Source organism: Lutra lutra, chromosome 9 (genome assembly GCF_902655055.1).
Source record: "Lutra lutra chromosome 9, mLutLut1.2, whole genome shotgun sequence".
Taxonomy (NCBI): Eukaryota; Metazoa; Chordata; class Mammalia; order Carnivora; family Mustelidae; genus Lutra; species Lutra lutra.
The window spans coordinates 119766848-119787227 of NC_062286.1; the positions used below are offsets into that span (position 1 = coordinate 119766848).

Below are 20380 nucleotides of genomic sequence, written 5' to 3' on the forward strand. Positions count from 1 at the left end.
GAGAAATCACAAGTAGGCAGAGAGGCAGGCAGAGAGAGAGGAGGAAGCAGGCTCCCTGCTGAGCAGAAAGCCCGATGTGGGGCTCGAACCCAGGACCTGGGATCATGACCTGAGCCGAAGGCAGCGGCTCAACCCACTGAGCCACCCAGGCGCCCCAATGATACCTCCAATTTTGTTCTTCTTTTTCATGATTGTTTTGGCTATTTGGGGTCTTTTGTAGTTTCATACAAATTTTAGGATTGTTTGTTCTAGTTCTCTGAAAAACACTATTGGTATTTTGATAGGGACTGCATTAAATCTGTAGATTTCTTGGGTAGTATGGACATTTTAATGATATTTGTTCTTCCAATCATGAGCATGGAATGCTTTCCATTTGTTTGTGTCATCTTCAGTTTTTCATCAATGTTTTACAGTTTAGAGTACAGGTCTTTCATCTCCTTGGTTAAATTTATTCCTAGGTATTTTATACCCTTTGATGCAATTGCAAATGGGGATTGTTTTCTTTTTTCTTTTCTTTTTTAATTTATTTGACAGAGAGAGACACAGAGAGAGGGGGAACACAAGAAGGGGGAGTGGGAAAGGGAGAAGAAGACTTCCCGCTGAGTAGAGAGCCTGATGTGAGGCTCGATCCCCGGACGCTGAGATCATGACCTGAGCCGAAGGCAGTCACTTAACAACTGAGCCACCCAGGCACCCTGGGGATTGTTTTCTCAATTTCTGTTATTTTGTTATTTTTTCTTCTCTTTTTTTCTTTTCCCCTCCCATTATCTATCCCAGTATCTATCAACATATGGAATTCTGCATATGTATGCACGTCAGAGGTTGCAAAGGAAAAATAGAGATGGGGCCTGGTGAGAAGGGACAGAAGTGCTGCACCTGGAGAACTGGGAAATAAAGTGGGTGTTGGGGGGCTTAAGGAGGGAAAGGGGACAGTTAATTCACTGATGAGCCAAGGGCTGATCTTTTGGAATCCCAAGGCAGTCTGTTTTCCCATTTTAAATGATCTGGGAATTAATTGATCTCCATCTGACAGAGCATCCCCCACGCCCACCACCCCTGAAGGCCCAATACCCCAAGTAATCCTCAGTAGTTTCACTCAAGCCAGAATCATGGACTCCTGCACTTGCTGATACCTCTGGAGGCCCTGAGACCTACCCACTCTCTCCAGGATGCCTCTAAGGTTGTTTCCTCACCTTTGCCACAGACCCAGAGCTGCTGCTCAGAGCCTGAGGCCATGTGCTCTGCAATTAGCACAATATCACACTAACTGTGACAATTGATTGAGCAGCTACTTCATGCCTGAGTGATACCAAGCTCCCACATTTACTTCTTGAGGTAGGTATGACAAATGAGGGGACTGGGGCTCAGATGGGCTAAGTATCGTGCGTAGACCTTACATCTCACCGCTGATTCACTTCCGGCCCATCTTAAGCACTAAGCCTCTGCAAGCCTGGTATGAGATTCTATCTGCCTGGAGCCAACACTTTATAGCAGATGCAGCCCCAAGGTCTTTTCCCATTTTCTCTGTTATTTTCCTACAACCTGGTGTCATTTCTTTCTCCTCCACCTCAGCAGGACTCTTGAAATTGCCAGGGACAGCTTTGTCATTGTTCACTTCCCTAAGAAGTCCAGAAGGTATTTCTAGTTAGCATAAAGCTTAGATTCAGGTCCTCCGGAATTGTCACTCTGTCCCCCAATTCTGTGGTGATGTCCCCCTCAGGTAGGCTCCCCCTAGTGGGGGCAAAGCAGCAGGTCTGGGTTTATATTCTTATCAAGCCTGGCAGCCCCACTGAAGAGTGTGCCTCTTCTTCATTTTCAGGACAGGTAGGTCTCTTTTGCCCTTGTCATTTGCTCTGCAACAGGCACAGAGGCAAACTGTACAATGATCGCTGTACAGCATAGGCATCACTTGGGAACTTTGTAGAAATGCAAATTATAGGGCCCAATCCCAGACCTACTGAATCCGGAGCTCTGGGGGTAGGCCCAACAATCTGTTTCAATAAGCTCTCTACATAGTTCTGATGCACACTGGGTTTAAGAACCACTGGGTTAGGGAAAAGGCTTTACTGGAGTTACACATAAGCCAGCAGTTAGTAGGAAAGCAGGCACAGGGGCACCTGGGTGGCTCAGTGAGTTAAGCCTCTGCCTTCAGCTCAGGTCATGATCCCAGGGTCCTGGGATAGAGCCCCGCATCGCATCGGGCTCTCTGCTCAGCAGGGAGCCTGCTTCCTCCTCTCTCCTCTCTCTCTGCCTGCCTCTCTGCCTACTTGTGATCTCTGTCTGTCAAATAAATAAATAAACTCTTTAAAAAAAAAAAAAAAGGCAGGCACAGGTCCCCACGGAGAGTCATGCTGAAGCAAGGCATTCTGTTGGACACACTGTAGGTGTATATTCCCACCCACCTGTTTCTCTCCCTGGTGACAGGACAAGTATGAGAACAAATGTGAGTGCAGGCAGCCCACTAGGGTGCTGGGCAGAGTGGACTTAGGTGCCAATTATACTTATGGCAGTTGTCGGGAAAAGCCCAGTGCCTAGTACTTGGGGTCTTTGGGCCCCTTGTGAGATCGTAACTCCTCCAGCCTGGAGAGAAAGCAGTAGTCCTGGAGGAATCTGGGAATGAGCGCAGCTCCCACTGGGTCCAGGCAGCCCAGAGCAGGGTCCTGGGGTCACTGTTGGGAAATGTTCTACATTGCACACACCAGATTTCCAGTAAAAGTCCTAAAGCCCTGCATTTGAGTCTGGACCTACTTGAGCCACGTGCCTGTCCTTGAGCCAGTTTGGAGAGCTGATAGATGAGGAACAGACTGAAGCTGACTGACAAGGCCTGGATCACATCAGCACCCCTGGCTGCCTCCATCACTTCAAGTAGGTTTCCTAGTCTCGTCCCCTGGGGTAGTCCTGAGTAGGTCTCAGGTATAAGAGTCTGGATTCCTGAGGTTTCCTGAAACGTTGAACCCCCACCAAAGCAGTGGTGACCCCTGCCTGCTGCCGCTTCTAGTTCCCACTGGTATCAACAGGCCCACACGACCCCTCCAAGCTCATTACTTATCCCCAACAGGACTTGAAAAGGATGCCAGCACCTCTAGCCTTGCAGGGCCCCGCCACCACGTGGATGTGAGCAGAGGGGCCTGGTATCCAGGGAAAAGCTCTATCTGGAGGCAAGCTGGACACCTGGATCTGCAGGATGACTTTATGTGTCACTTAAGTTCTTTGAGCCTCCACTTCTCCACATACAAATGTTGGATTTGGCTCTACAGATGCTCTAAGACCCTTCCTGGTTCTAAGAGCCTATGATTTTTCTATAGTATTGTCTAATTTTCCAAGTATTCTAAATTCTCTGCCCTCAAAACTGCTCCCTCACACCCACTGTACTTGACACACTTAAAAAATTTTTTTAAAGATTTTATTTATTTATTTGACAGACAAGAGACCACAAGTAGGCAGAGAGGCAGGCAGAGAGGAAGGGAAGCAGACTCCCTGCTGAGCAGAGAGCCTGATGCGGAGCTCAATCCCAGAACCCTGGGATCATGACCTGAGCCGAAGGCAGAGGCTTTAACCCACTGAGCCACCCAGGCACCCTGACACACTTAAAATTTGACATGAAACTCTTCATACATGTTATATCATTTGACCCTCAAAACAGCCACCTGAGGTAGATACTTGTCCGTGCCCCAAGTCACGTGGTGGGTTAACAGCAGACCCATGTCTCGTTCTTTCAAACCCCAGCCCCTGCTCCACAACCCCCACCCAGCCTCCAAAGGCCTTAACTCCTTTCTCCCTTTCCTGTGGGGGAAGCGGGGACGGAGACAGCCATGGCCAGGTTAGGTGTTACAGAACCCTCAGCCAATTCCTTTTTTACCCCATGAAGCTTTGATGATGGAGCCCAGACATCAGGAGTGGGGACTGGGGACATACGAGACACATCATCTTTCATTGTGGGTACCAGGTCAATGTTACACATGTGACAGATTAGCAGACCTGAGATCAGAGGTAAGGCTGAAACCAGATGTAAGAGGAGAGGGTTGTTTTTTAATACACAGTGTAGTTTTACTGAGTTTACCTGAGGCCATTCCCATTCCTACAAGTGTACATTTATATCTTAATAAGGATGTTGCTTGAAAGATGCATTATATATAGTGTAGGAGGCAGTGTTTTTTTAAGAAGAAAGATTCTAAGAACTGGCAGGACATTTCCAAAGACGAAAGGGAAAAAAAAAAAAAAAAAGGAAAGGCCTGGATACCAGAAACCAGAACTCCTGGGAGACTGGAGGTCGGGGCTGGGGGCGCGGGGATCTCACAGAAGGGAATTCTAGAAAGGTATTTCCTAGGTCTGGGAGGAGGCGGACTTGAGGGAAGGGAATGTGCTTACACACAGGGCTTCTTGGAGGGAGCAGCATGACTGCCTTGTGAGCTTAAGTGTCTAACTCTCTGACTCAGATGAACAGCGGCCTGCCCCTCTTTTCCACTGAGAAGTCATTGTCCCAAAGACCACCACGGTAGAGTTGCTGAGGGGGTTGCTGGGGGCAGCACTTTCTGGTGGAAGTCTTACCTTTAGGGGGATCTGTATTACAGTTCCATTACTGATCCAAATGTTGGGAAGTCCTGGGGTATGGATAAGGCTTGGATTGGGGCTCAGAATCCTACCTAGTACAAAGGCCAGTTCACTCTCATGGTTCCTCTCAGAGCCTGTTTGCTGATCTGTCGAACAGGAATGCCAAGCCCCTACGAGGTTATCATGAGGAATAAACACTTTCTTAGCACAATATGTGATAAACAATTAGGTATACAAGAAACAGCAGTGGGCATGGTAATGGATGTTTGACCATTGGTGTCACAATCAGTTGAGAAGTAGGTCCTATGTCATTTGTTACTGGTAATCATTGAAGTATGAAAATTTGTAAAATTATTTACAGTAGAGACCTATCATATATGCAATAATGTTTGTATGACCTAGGGTCAGGCCATTTGGCCTCTCTGAACCCGTCCTCATTAGTAACATGGGAATAATACCACCTCATAGCTGGAGGCCGAGAATACAGAAATGAACAAACCACATTTGTGGAATGTTCAGTCAAGTAGGGACATTTCAGGAGTCTGTATGGCTCAAGGATTAAAACCAGAGGTCTCGTCTTAGTGTTCCAAGTCTATCCTTCCTATCCCCCAGGCCACCTTTCAAGCCCTTTATCTCATAGCTTCTCCTAAATTACAGCCGAACAACTCTATCCTTACCCATCCCCTCAACTCACACTTGCTTAAGCTGTTCTGCCTGGAATGCCCTTTCCTTCAATTCCTCCCGTTAAAATTCACCAGTTCTTTCATAATCCATTTCAAGCATTACCTCTTCCCTGTGCCTTTCTCCTACTACTGCCAGGAACTGAACTCTAAAGCTGGGCAGAGAAAAAGAAATGCCAGGAGATGGCAAAGCTGTTTTGTAAGTGTATTCTCCCTCTAGCTTGATCCCAGAAGGCTAGTCAGATCTCAAACATCCCAATATCCCCATCAGGCCCTCCATCCAGTGAATGACCCATAGAATAGTCTTCAGTTACCCTTTCCAGGTGGGTTCTTGACTTCCAGGACCAGCACAGAGTTCAATATATGACCATTTCAGCAAATAGGAGGGACCTCAATTTCCTATAAGTAGCCTCTTATAAACTGTGGGACTTTAGGAAAGACATTTAATCTGAGTCTCCACTCTCAACTATAAAGGTGGGGTAACATTATTACTAAGCTTATTATGAGAATAAAGAAAATCAATAATGAAGCACCTAGCATCCAGTAGATAGATGCTCAGTAAATAACAGCTCCCCCAAGGAGCACTGGATCAACCCAAAGTATCAAGGGGGAGAAAAAGAAAAGATGAATGAAACACACAAAAAAATAAGGTAGATGAAAAAATTTGAATAGAGATTACAATAAATATAAATGGGCTAAATCCACCTATTAAATGATAGATTAGGTTAAAAAAACATGTAAGCTTACAAGGCACATACCTCAGGAGATCAAATTCTCTCTTCACTTTACCCATTCTTCCAAGTCCAAGGGTTTGCTTGCAGGCTTTATCACCCCACCCCACACTGCAAACAAACCCTCATCTTCATTGGCAGTCAACTATTACTTCTTATCCACGGCATTTATTGTTGGCTGTGGATTATCTGTATAATAAAGGCTCAGAATTCTTTTAGGCACCAAAATTTTTATTTACCCATCTTCCTGCTGTCTTTTAACATTATAAACATTAAACATTATAAACCAAATGAATCTTTTTGATCCAGGGTTGTGACAGGAACCATTGTGTTCCAAAGAGGTGGCAGATCTATGCCTCCTTTTAGGATTCTCTGGCCCCTCTCAACCTCTGGGTGTCACTTCTCTTTTTCTTGCTCTCCCTTAACAGTATACTCTAACCTGTGTAAAATAGAAACTGACAGTACTAACCTCATTGTTCTGTGAAACCTCTTAAACAAGAGAATCCGCAGCACTAAGGTAGGTTCTCAGGGACATCAAACTCCCAAAAGTTCCTTCCAGCTCTCTGATACAGTTCATTCTCATGTCATGGGCTGAGGAACCAGTGAATCAGTAAACTAAGAACATATGTAAAGTCCCCAGGCCAGGTGAGGGCCTAGATGGTAAAGTGCATGCACTTTGTGACCACCACTGCTGACTTCCAACCCAAGTAAGGACTGACTGAGCAGTTCCAAAACCCCTGAGCTCATGGTTTCCTGTGGGTATCTCCTATGTACTTGTGATGACCAGGGCTTGAGAAGGGGCTTCTCAATTCCATCTGCCACACTTTTAGAACAGTATGAGGGATGCACCAGCCAAAGATGGAGTGACTAGCTCTGGGGAGTCAATGGGGAACATCAACAAACCTATCTCAAAGTTGGTGCCATTTGCTCTTGGGGAAGAGAGGTGGGACCCCAGCAAGGCCAGCAGCTATAAGGCAAACAGTAGGCCTGGTTTTCAGTAGCGGTAATGATCAGGCTTGAAGGGACCATCACGGGACAAGCCCAAGTACTGGGCCTGCTTCTCAGTCAGCTTGGTCAGCTTCACATTCAGCTTAGTCAGGTGGGCTTCAGCCACTGCTTCATCCAGCTAGAGAGAAATACAGGAAGATCTAGAATCAGTGTCATGCTCTGGGACCCATTACCTGCAACCAGCTACCAAGAGAGACAAGAACTACTCTGTTGAAGTATCCATCATACATGTTACACATATTACCTCATTCTATCCTCACAGCCAGCCTCACTGGATGTGTTGTTTTTGGCTGCCCAGCTCCCCTTCCTCAAGAGGGAACCACGCAAAATACCCCCTCCAAGTAGCCCTGGTGAGACCATTGACTACATCTCCTTCCTCACCCTCCACCAACCCAAGCAACTACCAAACACTGCTCTGGAATTTATCTATGAACAGAACATATTTTCTATGACAGAGACAGGGATTCTTTAATTCCTAAACAGGGAGAGAATTTTTTTTTTTTTTTAAGATTTTATCTATTTATTTGAGAGAGAGTGAGAGAGCGCATGAGAGAGGAAAAGGTCAGAGGGAGAAGCAGACTCCCCATGGAGCCGGGAGCCCGATGTGGGACTTGATCCCAGGACCCCAGGATCATGACCCAAGTGGAAGGCAGTTGCTCAACCAACTGAGCCACCTGAGAGCCCAGGGGAGGGAATCTTAAACAGGGAGGGTATCGGTCTCAGCTCGTGAGTCAGTGGCAAGTCTATTTGACAAGTGAAGTGAATCTAAAGAAGAGAACAGCCAAGACACAGAGGAAGATGAATCCCTAGGTCCACTGTCTGACTCTTAGACTTCTCTGTTATATAACCAAGGGTTTCCTTTTAGGTTAAAATGGCTGTTAACTGTTTTACAATATATCCTTAAATTCTTTGTCTATAAATTCGTAATATCCTTTCCTTCAAGAGGTAGAGCCAATTCCTCGCTCTTTGAGTGACTCACTTCCAATGAATAGAATAAAGCAGAAATGATGTTGTAGGACTTGGAGACTAGGTCCTAAAAGGCACTTGAAGCTTCCTCCTTTGCTCTCTCGTGGATCACGCACTCTAGGGAAAGGCCAGCTCCCCTAGGGGCAACAGCCACTCTCTGGGAGTCAGTCCCTGCTTTTGGGCCTGTTTCCTCCTCTGATAAATGGAGAGAATGATTTCTGCCCTGTGAAGGACTCTGGGAGGACCCTAAGAGGGCAGAAATGCAAACCCACCTTCTTGGGCAGGAAGTGGACCCCAACAGAGTACTTGTCTGGGTGGGTCCACAACTCTATCTGTGCCAGCACTTGGTTGGTAAAGGAGTTGCTCATCACAAAGCTGGGATGGCCCGTGGCACAGCCTAGGTTGACCAGCCGGCCCTCAGCCAACAGGATGATACGGCGCCCATTTTTCAGCCAGTAGCGGTCCACCTGTAAGTGGGCAGAGCAGCAATGAGGGTTGGCAGGACATTGTTCCTAATGTCCATCCCTGCCTCATCCTACCCTCTTGTCTAGCAGGCCTTCCTGCCTCCAGCAGCGTCTGTGAAGGGACTGGACTGTCCTAGAACAACCCCCAGCACAGGGCCAGGCACTCACAATTAGTAAGAGCCAATAGTTTTTAAGGAGCTCTGAGCTGTAGAGCTCACAGGTCTGCTGTGAGAATTTAATGAGCTGACACGTGTAAAGCCCTTGACATATGGCTTGGCAGACCCTAAGTACTCAGTAGGTATTAACTAATGTTATTATCATTATTATTGCCATGTGCCCTGGGTTAAAAGCATACACAAACTAATCATATATTTGTATATAATTATTACATTTGATTCCAGTAACCACCCCATGATTTAAGTACTATTATTATCCTCATTTCACAGATAGAGAAACTGAAGTTTAAAGGGTTAAGTTGCTGCAATTTGAGCCTGGACATTTTGAGGACAAATCCCATGTTCTCTCGATCTCCATGTTTAGTCGAAGTGGGAGGTGTGCCCAACCTTAGCTGCACAGCAGAATCATCTTGGGAGCTTTAAAAAAATATGGGGATGTCTTGGTGTCACTCTAAGATTCTGATTTAAGTGGCCCTGAAACTAGGCCCTCGTCCTCCCCCGTTCCACTGCCCGGGTTGCCAGAGCCCCCTCATCTACTCTTCTTGGTGACCAGCCCACAAACACATCCCCCTCAGCCTTCATCTGCCCACCCTGCTGGGGCTTCTCACCTGGGGTTTGATGTTCACCTTCTCCACAGCATTTTCGTTCAGCCACTTGACATCAATCTCCACGTCAAAGTGTCCAATGTTACACACTATGGAGTCATCTTTCATCTGCTCAAAGTGCCTGTTGGGGAGTGCCAACCCATGGGAGGCTGTCAGGGACAAAGAGCAGCCCCAAGCCTGTCTTCTTCCTCGCTCCCTGCAACCCCCAACCTGGCACCTACCGGCCAAGGATGATGTCAGTACAGCCTGTGGTGGTGACAAATATGTTGCCCTCCTGACAGGCCTCATCCATAGTGGTCACCTCATAGCCTGTGCAGAGATGGCGTCCACGGGTCATCCAGGGTGGCCCTGCCCCTCTGGCCCCAGTGGCTGACAGCCAACCCTTGCCCTATCATACCCTCCATGGCAGCCTGCAGTGCATTGATGGGGTCGATTTCCGTGATGATGACGCGGGCCCCAAAACCCCTCAGGGCCTGGGCACAACCTTTGCCCACATCGCCATAGCCTGCTACCACTGCCACCTTGCCTGCAATCATCACATCTGTAGCCCGCTTGATGCCATCTATAAGAGACTCCCGGCAGCCATACAGGTTGTCAAACTTGCTCTGAAAGGAGAAGGGGGCAAAGGGGTGACGGGGGCAGGCAAGGCCCTGGGGCCTCGGGCCTACTCTCAGCATCTTGGCCTAGTGGGGCTTGGGCTCATCACTTCCTGTGACTTCTCCCCACCAGCTAATGTGCTCATATGCCCCTTGCTCTGATCAGCCCAAGACATTCTCCCTAGCTCTTCTGTGCCAGTCTAGAAGGCTTCCTGAGGATCAACTGCTAAGAGAGATTGCCTAGAATCTGCTTCACTTTAAAGCTCTGGCTGTCTAGCTCTAAAACTCATTGTATAATTCTTCCCTCTTTAATGCACTTATTACCCTCAGTCATTATAACTCCTTTCCCCCTGTCAAATGAGGGCTTCAAGTCCTTGGCCTACAGCCTTCCCAGGCTTCCCTTTCTTCAGAGGCCTGCTCCTGAGCTGCACTGGGAATGAACAGCTGAACACGACACTGCCCCACGGACTCACCTTGGTGACTGAGTCATTGACGTTGATGGCAGGCACCTTCAGCTTCCCGTTGGCCATCATCTTGTATAGGTTGTGGACCCCCGTTGTGGTCTCTTCAGAAATGCCTCGGATGCCTGGACAAGAGAGGAGGGCATGAGGCTAAGGCCAGGAAGGGGCTGACCAAAGGATAATTAATGGCCGTGCCTCTGGGATGAAACCCCAAGAGCCTCAAAGAGCCCACACCTCAACTCACCCAAATCCCTCATCTCTGCCCCAAAAGCTGCTTTTCTTTCTGGGTTCCCATCTCTGTGACTGATACCAGTCACCCGATCCTCTAGCCCAGCATGCAAGGGAAGTCACTACCATCACCAGCCCTAAGGATCCCGTCTCCCAGCAATCCCCAAGCTCTCCATTCGAACTGCCACTGCCCTAGTCCCTGCCACCATCATCTCTCGCCTGGTCTCCCAGCCACAACCCATCTTCTACACAGAGCCCAGCAGCCATTTTTAATGTATATATTTTCAGAGAAATCTTTTTAATACCACCCAATTACTTCTCTTTCCTCTCAGGATCAAGCCAAACTCTCTTCTCTTGGCCTGTTAAGTCCTCACACATCCGCCCGTCATTAAAGCTCCGTCCTCACCCTGCAATTCCCCTCAGTAAAGGAATGCCACACTGGCTTCCCTTCAGTTTCCTGAATAGTCCATCCTTTCCTGCCTCAGGGCCTTTGTACTGCCTAACCCCTCTACATTCCTTCCCACCCTGATTTAACAAAGCTGACTCCTTCCCAGCTGTTCCCAGCCCTCAAACCAGACCTTAGCCAGACCTCCCCCCCACCACCTCAGCCCCACACCATCAGAAATCAGGAGGCCAGGCCCCAGCATGTCTGCAGGAGCCTGCCATCTTCCCATCTTCCACAGAATCTGCTGCTCTAGGCAGTGGAGTTCTGCCAGGGCTGCTGCCTTCACACGGGCAAGCAGGCCCCATCTAGCCTACCAATATCCTGCCCACCCACCTACCCCACTTACCTGACAGGAGCTGTGGGTACTTGGTGTGAATGAGGTTGGTGAGGTCACCGCCGTCATCCAGAATCATGTTGAGGGGCCCGTCCTTGAAGTACAGCGTCTGCTCAATGCACCACAGGTACTCCTCGTCTGTCTCACCCTTCCAGGCGTACACTGGAGGTTGGGTGGCACAGTACATCGGGACTCACCCTCCCCACTGAGGCCTGCTACAGGCAGCCACCTGAGCACAGCCAATGCGATCTCCTACCGAGTTCCCATCCCCAGCCACCTCCAGGCCCTCTGAGGACTCAGGCGGTGAAAAGAACCAGCTCGATCTGAGGGCAAATCCTGGTTCTCCATTCACCAGCTGGGGGACTTTGAACAAAGCACTTCACCTCTGACAGCCTCAGTTTCTTCACCTCTAACAGTACTCATTAAGTGAGATGGAGACCAAGTAAGGCCCCTCCATATATAGGTATCTGGAAATAATTATTTCCTTCCCTACCCCCTTCTGTCTGGACCCCAAGGACAGGGACAGCAACAAGTGACCAGGGCTCCCACCCACAATGCCTAATGCTGCAAAGTGCTACAGGATCACGGAGCCACACTCAGGTGGACCCACAAGCCAAGATCCAAGATCCATTCTGCACTGAAAGGACTTGAGGGCCCAGTAGTCTCTGTGGTGGGTTGTCCTGGGCTAAGTCTGGCCAAAAAATCATTAATAGCAGCTACTGTGCGTGGAGCACTTTCTCTGTGCCAGACATTATTTTGAATGCCTCATGCTCCATCTCATTTTTCCTCGCAGTAACACTCTGAGGCAGGCATTACCATCATTCATTTTTGATGCCCAGAGAGGGGCTAAGATGCGGCCAGGTCACAACATGGGCATTCCAGAACAGGCACCAGAATCCAGGCCTCCTCCTAACTGCCGGCCCAGAGTGGGACACTGATGCTGGGCTCCTGTGAATCTCCTGTGAGCAAACGAAACTGGCCAAGCAGGCCCAGCTGCCCTCTCCCCTGAACTACAGCAGATGGTGGGTGGTCTTGAAAACAAGGCCTCTCCCAGAAAAGGGTCACGGAGCCAAATAAGACAGAGGATTGGGGGACCTGCCAGTCCAGGCTCTGGAAGGGTCCTCCCCCACCCATTCTCTCCACCAATGGCTGGTTAGAGGGAATTGTGAATGTCCTATTTAATCACCATCAGAGCTAACCACTTCCTCCCAAAGTCCCAGCAGATGTGTACCTGTTTCTCTAGCAGCTTGTGAAGAAGCCTTTCCTCAGCCTCCTAGACCATCAGACTCTAGGCAATGGACCTCTGGGGCTATTTTTCCACCCAGTATCCCCCCTGATTCTTTTGGAAATAGACGTACATCTTCCTTTAAGGAACTTCCTCTCCTCAGCATCATGTGGTTCCCAATCATAGGATCCCACCCTCCCTGGTTATATGATTTGGGATGGGCCAGGAAGTGCATCCCAGAGGATTTTAGATGACAGTGGCACAAAACAACTCTTTCCTTAAATCACTAGGCTAGAATTCTGTGACCGGAACCCCTCTCCCCTGCCATGGGAAAATCTGTTGCGGTGCGAGTCAGTGAGGCAGCAAAGGGAGAAGCAGAGCCCCATTATGCATTCCCACATCCCTCAGCAGCAAACAGGACTCACCTGGAATGCCAGCCTTGGCGATGGCAGCAGCTGCGTGGTCCTGGGTCGAGAAGATGTTGCAGCTGGACCACTGCACCTAGAAGAGCCAACGAGACAGGGCTGCTGGTCAGACGGCTCATGCACTGGACAGGGATCGAGCAAAGCCCTGGAACAAGGGGGAACGAGGCCCAGAGGGTCTCTTCAACCATAAGCTGGGGACAACTGGTGAGCGGATGGGAGCCAGAGCATTAACAAAACCCGATTTAGGTTTTAAGACATCACCTGGTGCTATGGGAAGGGCAAAGGGCTCCACAAGGAAGCAAGGAGATAAGTGAGGAAGCTGCTGTAAGAGTTCAGACGAGAAATGCCATGGTAGCAGCGGAGGTGATGACGGGTCTATCCTGAAGGCCGAGATGACAGAATTTGCTGTGGGGTTAGTTGCTGGCGGGAGAGAGAAAAAGGAGTCCAGGTCCTTGGACGGAGAGAACCTGGAAGGCTGGTGTTTCCATTTACTTACATGAGGAAGACTGCAGGAGGAGGAGGGGGACAGGAAATCATGAGTTTGGACATGTTGAGGTTGAGATGTCTACTAGATTTCTTAAGTGGAGATGACGGACACAGCGACAGCCGGATACATAGTCTGGAGTTGCGGGGAGAAGCCCAGGCTAATACAAGTATTTTGGAGTCGTACAGACAGTACTTAAAGCCATGAAATCAGACCACTGAGTGTGAGCGTTGAAGAGAAATAAATAAGAGGTCCAAGGACTGAGGGTTGGTAGCTTGGTTAGTTGGTTTTGGCTGCTCTTCCCTGCCGCGTCTCAGGAAACCATCTTACTCCAAAACTCCCAGAGAGGTTGGAAGAGCCGCCAGCCGTTGGCACTTAAAACCCAGGCTGAAACAACGAGAGCACACCCATCCTCCTGGCACCATGACTGGTCCATGGCGGGCACTGGACCCTGGGAGGGCCCGTGAGAGGCAGTCCTTAGATGACCCAGTGGGACACCAGCCTTGAGTTTTTTCCTACCCAGAGCTCCTCAGTCAGCAGGATGTGAACTGAAGGAACTCAAACAATCTTCGCAGTCAGGGCAAAAACATGCGTAAGAACAGTCACCACAAAGGGTGGTGACACTGTGACAAGCCTGGAGCCCCTACTGGGCCCCAGGGGCACCACACTGGACGTCCCCACCCCCCACAGGAAATGCTGAGGGCCTCACCTCTGCACCCAGGGCCACGAGGGTCTCAATGAGGACAGCTGTCTCCACAGTCATGTGTAGACAGCCAGCGATGCGGGCGCCCTTCAGTGGCTTAGAGGCCGAGTACATCTCCCTCATGCGCATCAGGCCCGGCATCTCATTCTCCGCGATGTCCAGGGCCTTGCGTCCCCAGGAGGCCAGGCTGATGTCGGCTGTAGGACCAAGATGGATGGGGAGTTCCGTGAGCCACCTCCTCCCACCAACCACAAAACACCACCATTCTCGCTCATCCACTTGTGGACACAAAACACTCAAGTGAGCAATCTGGTCACTGCACTCTCACTAACACAACAAGGATTTACGGAAACAGGGCAGTCAAAGACAGACAGACATGGTCCCTGCCTAACCACAGCTTACAGCATTGTGGGAGAACACGTGTAATCAAGGAGTCACTACAACACAGTTGCTTGATCTCCCTGACCATATGAAAATGCTGCTTCCCCACTACCGATGTTTCTTTCCACTGGGAGTAAACTCACCTGTGTAACTAATACTCTTGGCTTCTCTCTGCCCTTGGGGAAGCCAGAGTGACATGTCTGATTGGTAAACTTGGGAAGAATGAAGGGCATGCGCGGTTAAGCTCTCCCTTTTGCAAGCAAGCAGTAGCCAGCCAGCCTGCGGGGAGCAAGTTCTTTCACATGGAGACGTACCTAAGCTCCCCTTGCCTGTACCTGCAGGGTACCTGAATTTGGCCATTTGCTAAGCAGGATCATCGGACTTCAACACTCATCTACACCCTCTGGCTTTGATGTCATCAGTAATGAGAGTTCTATTTTGGCTTCTCTCTGCCCCCCCCCCCAAATGTCTCAAATGTGTCCAAATTCTCAGACAGGAAAGAAGGATACTATAATGAGCTCTCTCACCATCTCAATATTCTTCTAACAATTTCACCCTTTCTCTCTCCCAGGCCACACCAGCTCATCCCCTAGGTCAGTGGTTACAAACTTCCCTGATAAGAGTCATCAGGCATCCTTGTAAATCTCCCCTGGAAAAAAAGATTCAAGAGTTCTAGGCTGAGGGCTGAGACTCCTGGCGATTTTTATCCTCAGGGAAATTTATGTCCTGCCAATCACCCAAAAAGGTAGTTGGTGGGAGGGAAAGAACTACAGAGAATAGTAACAATAAAACTAAGTCTGCTTCCTACTGTACATCTAAACAATTTCAGAGAAGAAATATTCCTCCCCCACGGGAGGAACGACTCCCCCCAGTGCCTCAACACACACACCCTCCCCTTTCACCCTCCCATCCCACACCCACCCATTCACCTTGGCAGGCCAGCACCAATTCTGACCCTCCTTTGGAATTCTTGATTTCAAAACCAGCTCTGGCCATGTCCCATCTTTCCAATCCTCTCCCTCTGGAGCCCGAACTCCAACAAGGGCAAAGCTGATCAGGTCAGAACCTCGAATGCATTAATCCTACCGATTTCCACAGTCCCTCACCACACCACCTTCTATTCTCAATTTCTTCCACAGTGGAAGATTCCCCTTTCCCTCTGAGAACTCCTTGGCAAAACTCCCCCACCCAACCCTCCGCTGCACCCAAGCCAGTGAGCCCAGCAGGAGGAAAATCATAACCATACTAAGACCACAAATCTCACAGCACATTCAGCAATCATAGGATTTTCTTTTTTTTTTTTTAACATTTTATTAATTTGATGGGTAGAGATCACAAGTAGGCAGAGAGGCAGGCAGAGAGAGGGGGGAAGCAGACTCCCTGCTGAGCAGTGAGCCCGAGGTGGGGCTGAATCCCAGGACCCTGAGACCATGACCTGAGCCGAAGGCAGAGGCTTAACCCATTGAGCCACCCAGGCACCCCAATCGTAGGATTTTCTTAATAAATTTACTCTCCTTAGGCTGGGGCACCTTGGTGGTTCAGTTGGTTAAGTGTCCAACTCTTGATTTTGGTTCAGGTCATGATCTCAGGGTTGTGAGTGCTGAGCATGGAGCCTGCTTAAGGCTCTCACTCCCAGGGCGCCTGGGTGGGTGTACTCTCTTGCATGCACACTCTCTCTCTCTTAAAAAAAAAAAAAAAAAAAAAATTTACTCTTTTCCTACTCTGTCCAAGCCTCTAGCACCTCTCCTCATGAACTAATAACCTCACTTCACAATTCATTGAGAAGAAATCAGAACTATGCCATATTGCCTTCATGCAATCCACTAGTCCTCCTCCTCCGTAGCTGTAGACCAAGCATTCTTATTATAAGAGAACAGTTTCTGTGGGGTGGGGCTTGATACCCTGTCCTCTCACCTTCTTGTGCAACATTACTATTCCACTGAACTTGTTCTCAAGGTCTCCCAAGACTGGTCTGATCCTACATCCAATGGTCAATTATCTATGTTCATGTTTCTCCCTGAAGCACTGCTCCCACTAATTACGTCCTCCTTCTGAAACCCTTTCTTTTCTTGGCTTCTATGTCTGTCGTCCCGTGGTTTTATTCCTACCCTCCTGGCTCCTATTCCTATAACTGACTCTAATGTTTGGAAGCCTTCAGGGCTCCATCATCTCCCTCTTCTCTCTTACCAGGTGAGCTCATCACATTACAGCTTTTAAATACCTTCCCTACAGCAACAATTCTACTGTTATTTCCAGCCCAAACTTCTCCCCTGAACTTAGGACTCATATAATCCAACTTACTGCCCGCTGATCTCTCCACAGTATGACATGACCCCATTCTAGCTCAGGCACCAATGAGATCTTTACTTAACCTCTCTGGGCTTCAGTTTCATGGGGACAACTGGCTATTTGATAAGCCACCATTTCCACAATATCTTTTTTTTCCCCCAAAGATTTTATGTAAGAGAGCACAAGCAGAGGGGAGGAGCAGAGGGCAAGGGAGAAGCACACTCCCCACTGAGCAGGGAGCCCAACTCCGGGCTCTGTCCCAGGACCCTGAGATTATGACCTGAGCCCAACTAACTCACTAAGACCTAATCCACTAAGTCACCCAGGCATCCTATTTCCACAGCATCTTTACAAGTACTTCCTACTAGTGCCTCAGTTTCTTCCTCTGTATAATGGGATAAAGTCTACTTCCAAAGATTATTTTGTAAACACAAGCAAACCACCAAATACACTGCAAGTGCCCCATAAATACTGATGCCTTTCTCCAAGTTTAATGGTGTCTTGAATTTACTTTAAAAACTGCTAGCAGCCTGAACAGGTTTGTGCTGAGAGTTCATTAGTTTGCGCCAAGTGTGTTCAATTACACAGTGGTGAAAGGAGTGTGCTTAGAGGCCTTCAAGGCCTACGTTCATATCCTGCTCCAACACCAACCTGCTGTAAGATCTTGAGCAAGCTATCTTTATTCCTGTGACTACGCATACTCAACAAATGAGAAAGTAATAGTCTCTTCCCTAAAAAACCGTGACATAAAATGAATTAATGTAGAATAAAGGTCAAAGGTGGTGCCCATCCCATAGTAAACGCCCAAAATACACTGGCAGTTTATCAACTTTAATCCACAGGACAGCAAGGATTTTTCTAAGCACTCCAAGCTTTCTTCGAGATTCGCTGCACGACTGTCCCTGTTGACCAGGAGAGTGACCCCAGAGGTTGAGTAACGAGCCCAAAGTCCCCTGTGAGTGGACTAGTGCCGGCCTCTGGCTAGCTGTCCAGGCCTCCCCCCGCGCCCCCCCCCCCCCGCACACGCCTTAAGCACTCCAGCGCCCTCGCTTTCCCTACAGGAGGCCCAGACAGGGGTAGGCACTTGTCCGGGTCCACCCAGCTGGCCAAGGGGGATCCAGGTCCAGACGACAGGATCTTGGCCTCCTGGAATAGGTCCCTGCAGGTGCCAACAGTCCCAGGCCGCAGCCAGGTGCACGCTCTCCGCCTGCCCCAGCCCCCTCCGGGCGCAACACGCCGCCAGTTGGCGGCTCCGCAGCCCGCGCCGGGGCAATGGGCCTTGCGCGGTACGCCGGAACTTGTAGTCCACGGCCGCCTCCAACGAACGGCTCGCTTTGACTTGAGAACTCCAACCCCCAGAAGGCCTCGCGCAGCCAAGATCGCGCCGAGCCAAAGATTCAAGAGGACCAAGAGCTCCCCGCGAGGGGCCCGCGGCCGCCTCCCCAACAGGCCCCCAGCAGATGTGGAGCCCACGCGGCTAGCTGCGCTCCTGGAACTCACCGACTTTGTACGGCAGTTTGTCCGACATGCTGGCAGTTTCCGCACAGAGTGATGGACACACGCGAAGGGAACCAGCCCTGGGACTACGGGATAGCGCAGGAAGGGCGGCGCTGGGCAGGGACCTGCGATAGACGCCGGCGCCTTTAAATATCTTCCTCTATCTTGCATATTCATGAGTCCCGCTAGTGCTGAGCGGTCCGGGGCGGGGCCCAAAGCCGCGGAGGGAGGGGGCAGGGGCCGGAACCTACTTCGAATCCAGCTGAGAAAAAAACCCGGATTTTGCCCGTGATGGGTCTGGAAGAGAGCTCCGGGAGAGTACTGAGGGCAGACCTGAGGCTTCCTTTCTTTCATTCGTTCCGCCACGAAATCCATAGTCAAAACCTAGCGAAACTGCTATTCTAACCAGCTCACCTCCCTGAGCCGCAATTTGCTCATTAGTAAAATGGACCGAATGTACCTACCAAACGGGTTATACGTAAAGTTGCAATATGTCAGGTACCTAGCACATCCCAGATAATTCCACCCTGCCCTCCAGGTAACCACTGTCCTGAATTTAGGTAAATTTGCGCACATTTTACTCCTTTTACTGCATTTGTGTACATCGTTAAACGTTTCATAGAATTCCTTCTGTATTTAAGACCATTATGTAAATAGTACCATACTGTACGTAGCCTTCTGCAACTTGCTTTTTTCTGTCACTATGATATTTGTACCAGTCACGCATATAGCTTAAAATGTACTTATTTTTGCTTTTAGACCCTTTAACATCTCTCAAGGAACCCTGGCCCCCACCCGATCCCCCCAGCTGCTATCCATTTTCTTCCTCCCCCTTTCAGACTTTTTCAGTGTTATCCCTTTCTCCGATCTGCACTTCTTAGCTCCCACTCAGTTCTCAGCTATGTGGCCTGTACCACCAGGTCTTGGCTGAAATTTCTACAGCCAAGGAAGGTCAGCAGGAAACCTGGCTGAATCCAACAAATGTGCCTCAGCCTGCATTTCCATCCCACTGCAGCACACAATATGCCTTTGCCTTCCTCCTTCCTGTCTCTCCTCCCAGTATTTACTCCTGTCCACTCAGTTCCTTCTCTGACCTTGGAAACTTCCTCTTTCTCTAGTGCTTTTAAGGATTGATGTTCCTTCCTGTGCCATTTCACCCATACTCATGGCTGTTAGGACCATTCTGTCAGGTTGATCCATGTGTCTGTGGATTGAAACACTGCCATATGCCAGAAGCCACCTGCTTCCCTTCTCAATCACATGCCCCTTCTCCCCACCTGGAAGTTATTGCTACAGTGAATTTTGTCTTAATCATTTTTCTTCTCTTTTCTTCTTTCTTTCTTTCTCCTTTGCTTTTCTTAATGGATTTTATTACCTATGTGACTATCCCTAAACACAACATTGTTTAGTTTGGCCGGTTTTTTGCCTTTGTAAAAATGAAATCAGACTGTACATATTCTTCTGCAACTTGCTTTTCTCTCAACATTGTTTTTGAGTCAGTTGTGTAGATGGTGTAGCTATGGTTCATTTATTTCCCATATAATCCATTGTATGAATATATCACAACTTACTAATTCATGAAATTGTTGATGGGCACTGAGTTGTTCCAGTTTTCTCTACTACAAATAATAATGCTCTAACATTCTGCAGGTATGCTCATGTCCAACTTAGCTGGATAATATGAAACTGTTTCCCAAAGTGGTTGCATCAGTCTATAACCCCACCAACTTTGGATAAAAGTTATTGTTCTGTCCCCTTACCAGCACATCCTGGTATCAGTTTTTATTTTTGTCAACCTGGCAGGTATGACATGATCTTCCATGTGGTTTTAATTTGGATTTCTGTAACTAATAATGAGGTTGAGCACCTACTCGTATGCTATTTATTATATGAATTCTATCTGGGATCCTTTCTCTGTAAAAGTTGTCTTGCCCATTTAACAATAGGTGGTTTGTTTTTCCTTTCAGTTAATAGGAATTCTTTGCATATTCTGGATACAGACCAATCGTATGGGTTGCAGATGTCTTCTCCCGGTTTTTTGTCTTCCCAACCTCTCTCTGTTTTTTGATAAATAGAAATTCCTCATTTTAATGTAGTCAAATTTATCTTTTCCCATAGGAAGTTTTTATCT

General features: G+C 48.6%; 1 protein-coding gene across 1 annotated transcript; it reads right to left on the bottom strand.

Annotated features, from left to right (window-relative positions):
- Positions 1–6175: 6175 nt before the first annotated feature.
- On the bottom strand, positions 6176–18412 carry AHCY (adenosylhomocysteinase). The gene is made up of 10 exons (XM_047746097.1): positions 18253–18412; positions 14089–14279; positions 12896–12971; positions 11258–11407; positions 10251–10363; positions 9579–9786; positions 9403–9490; positions 9185–9302; positions 8209–8403; positions 6176–7088 (listed from the first exon to the last, which is right to left on the bottom strand). The coding sequence occupies exons 1-10, from the start codon at positions 18278–18280 to the stop codon at positions 6957–6959; spliced, it is 1299 nt and encodes a 432-aa protein (XP_047602053.1). The 5' UTR covers positions 18281–18412; the 3' UTR covers positions 6176–6956.
- Between the last annotated feature and the right edge of the window lie 1968 nt (positions 18413–20380).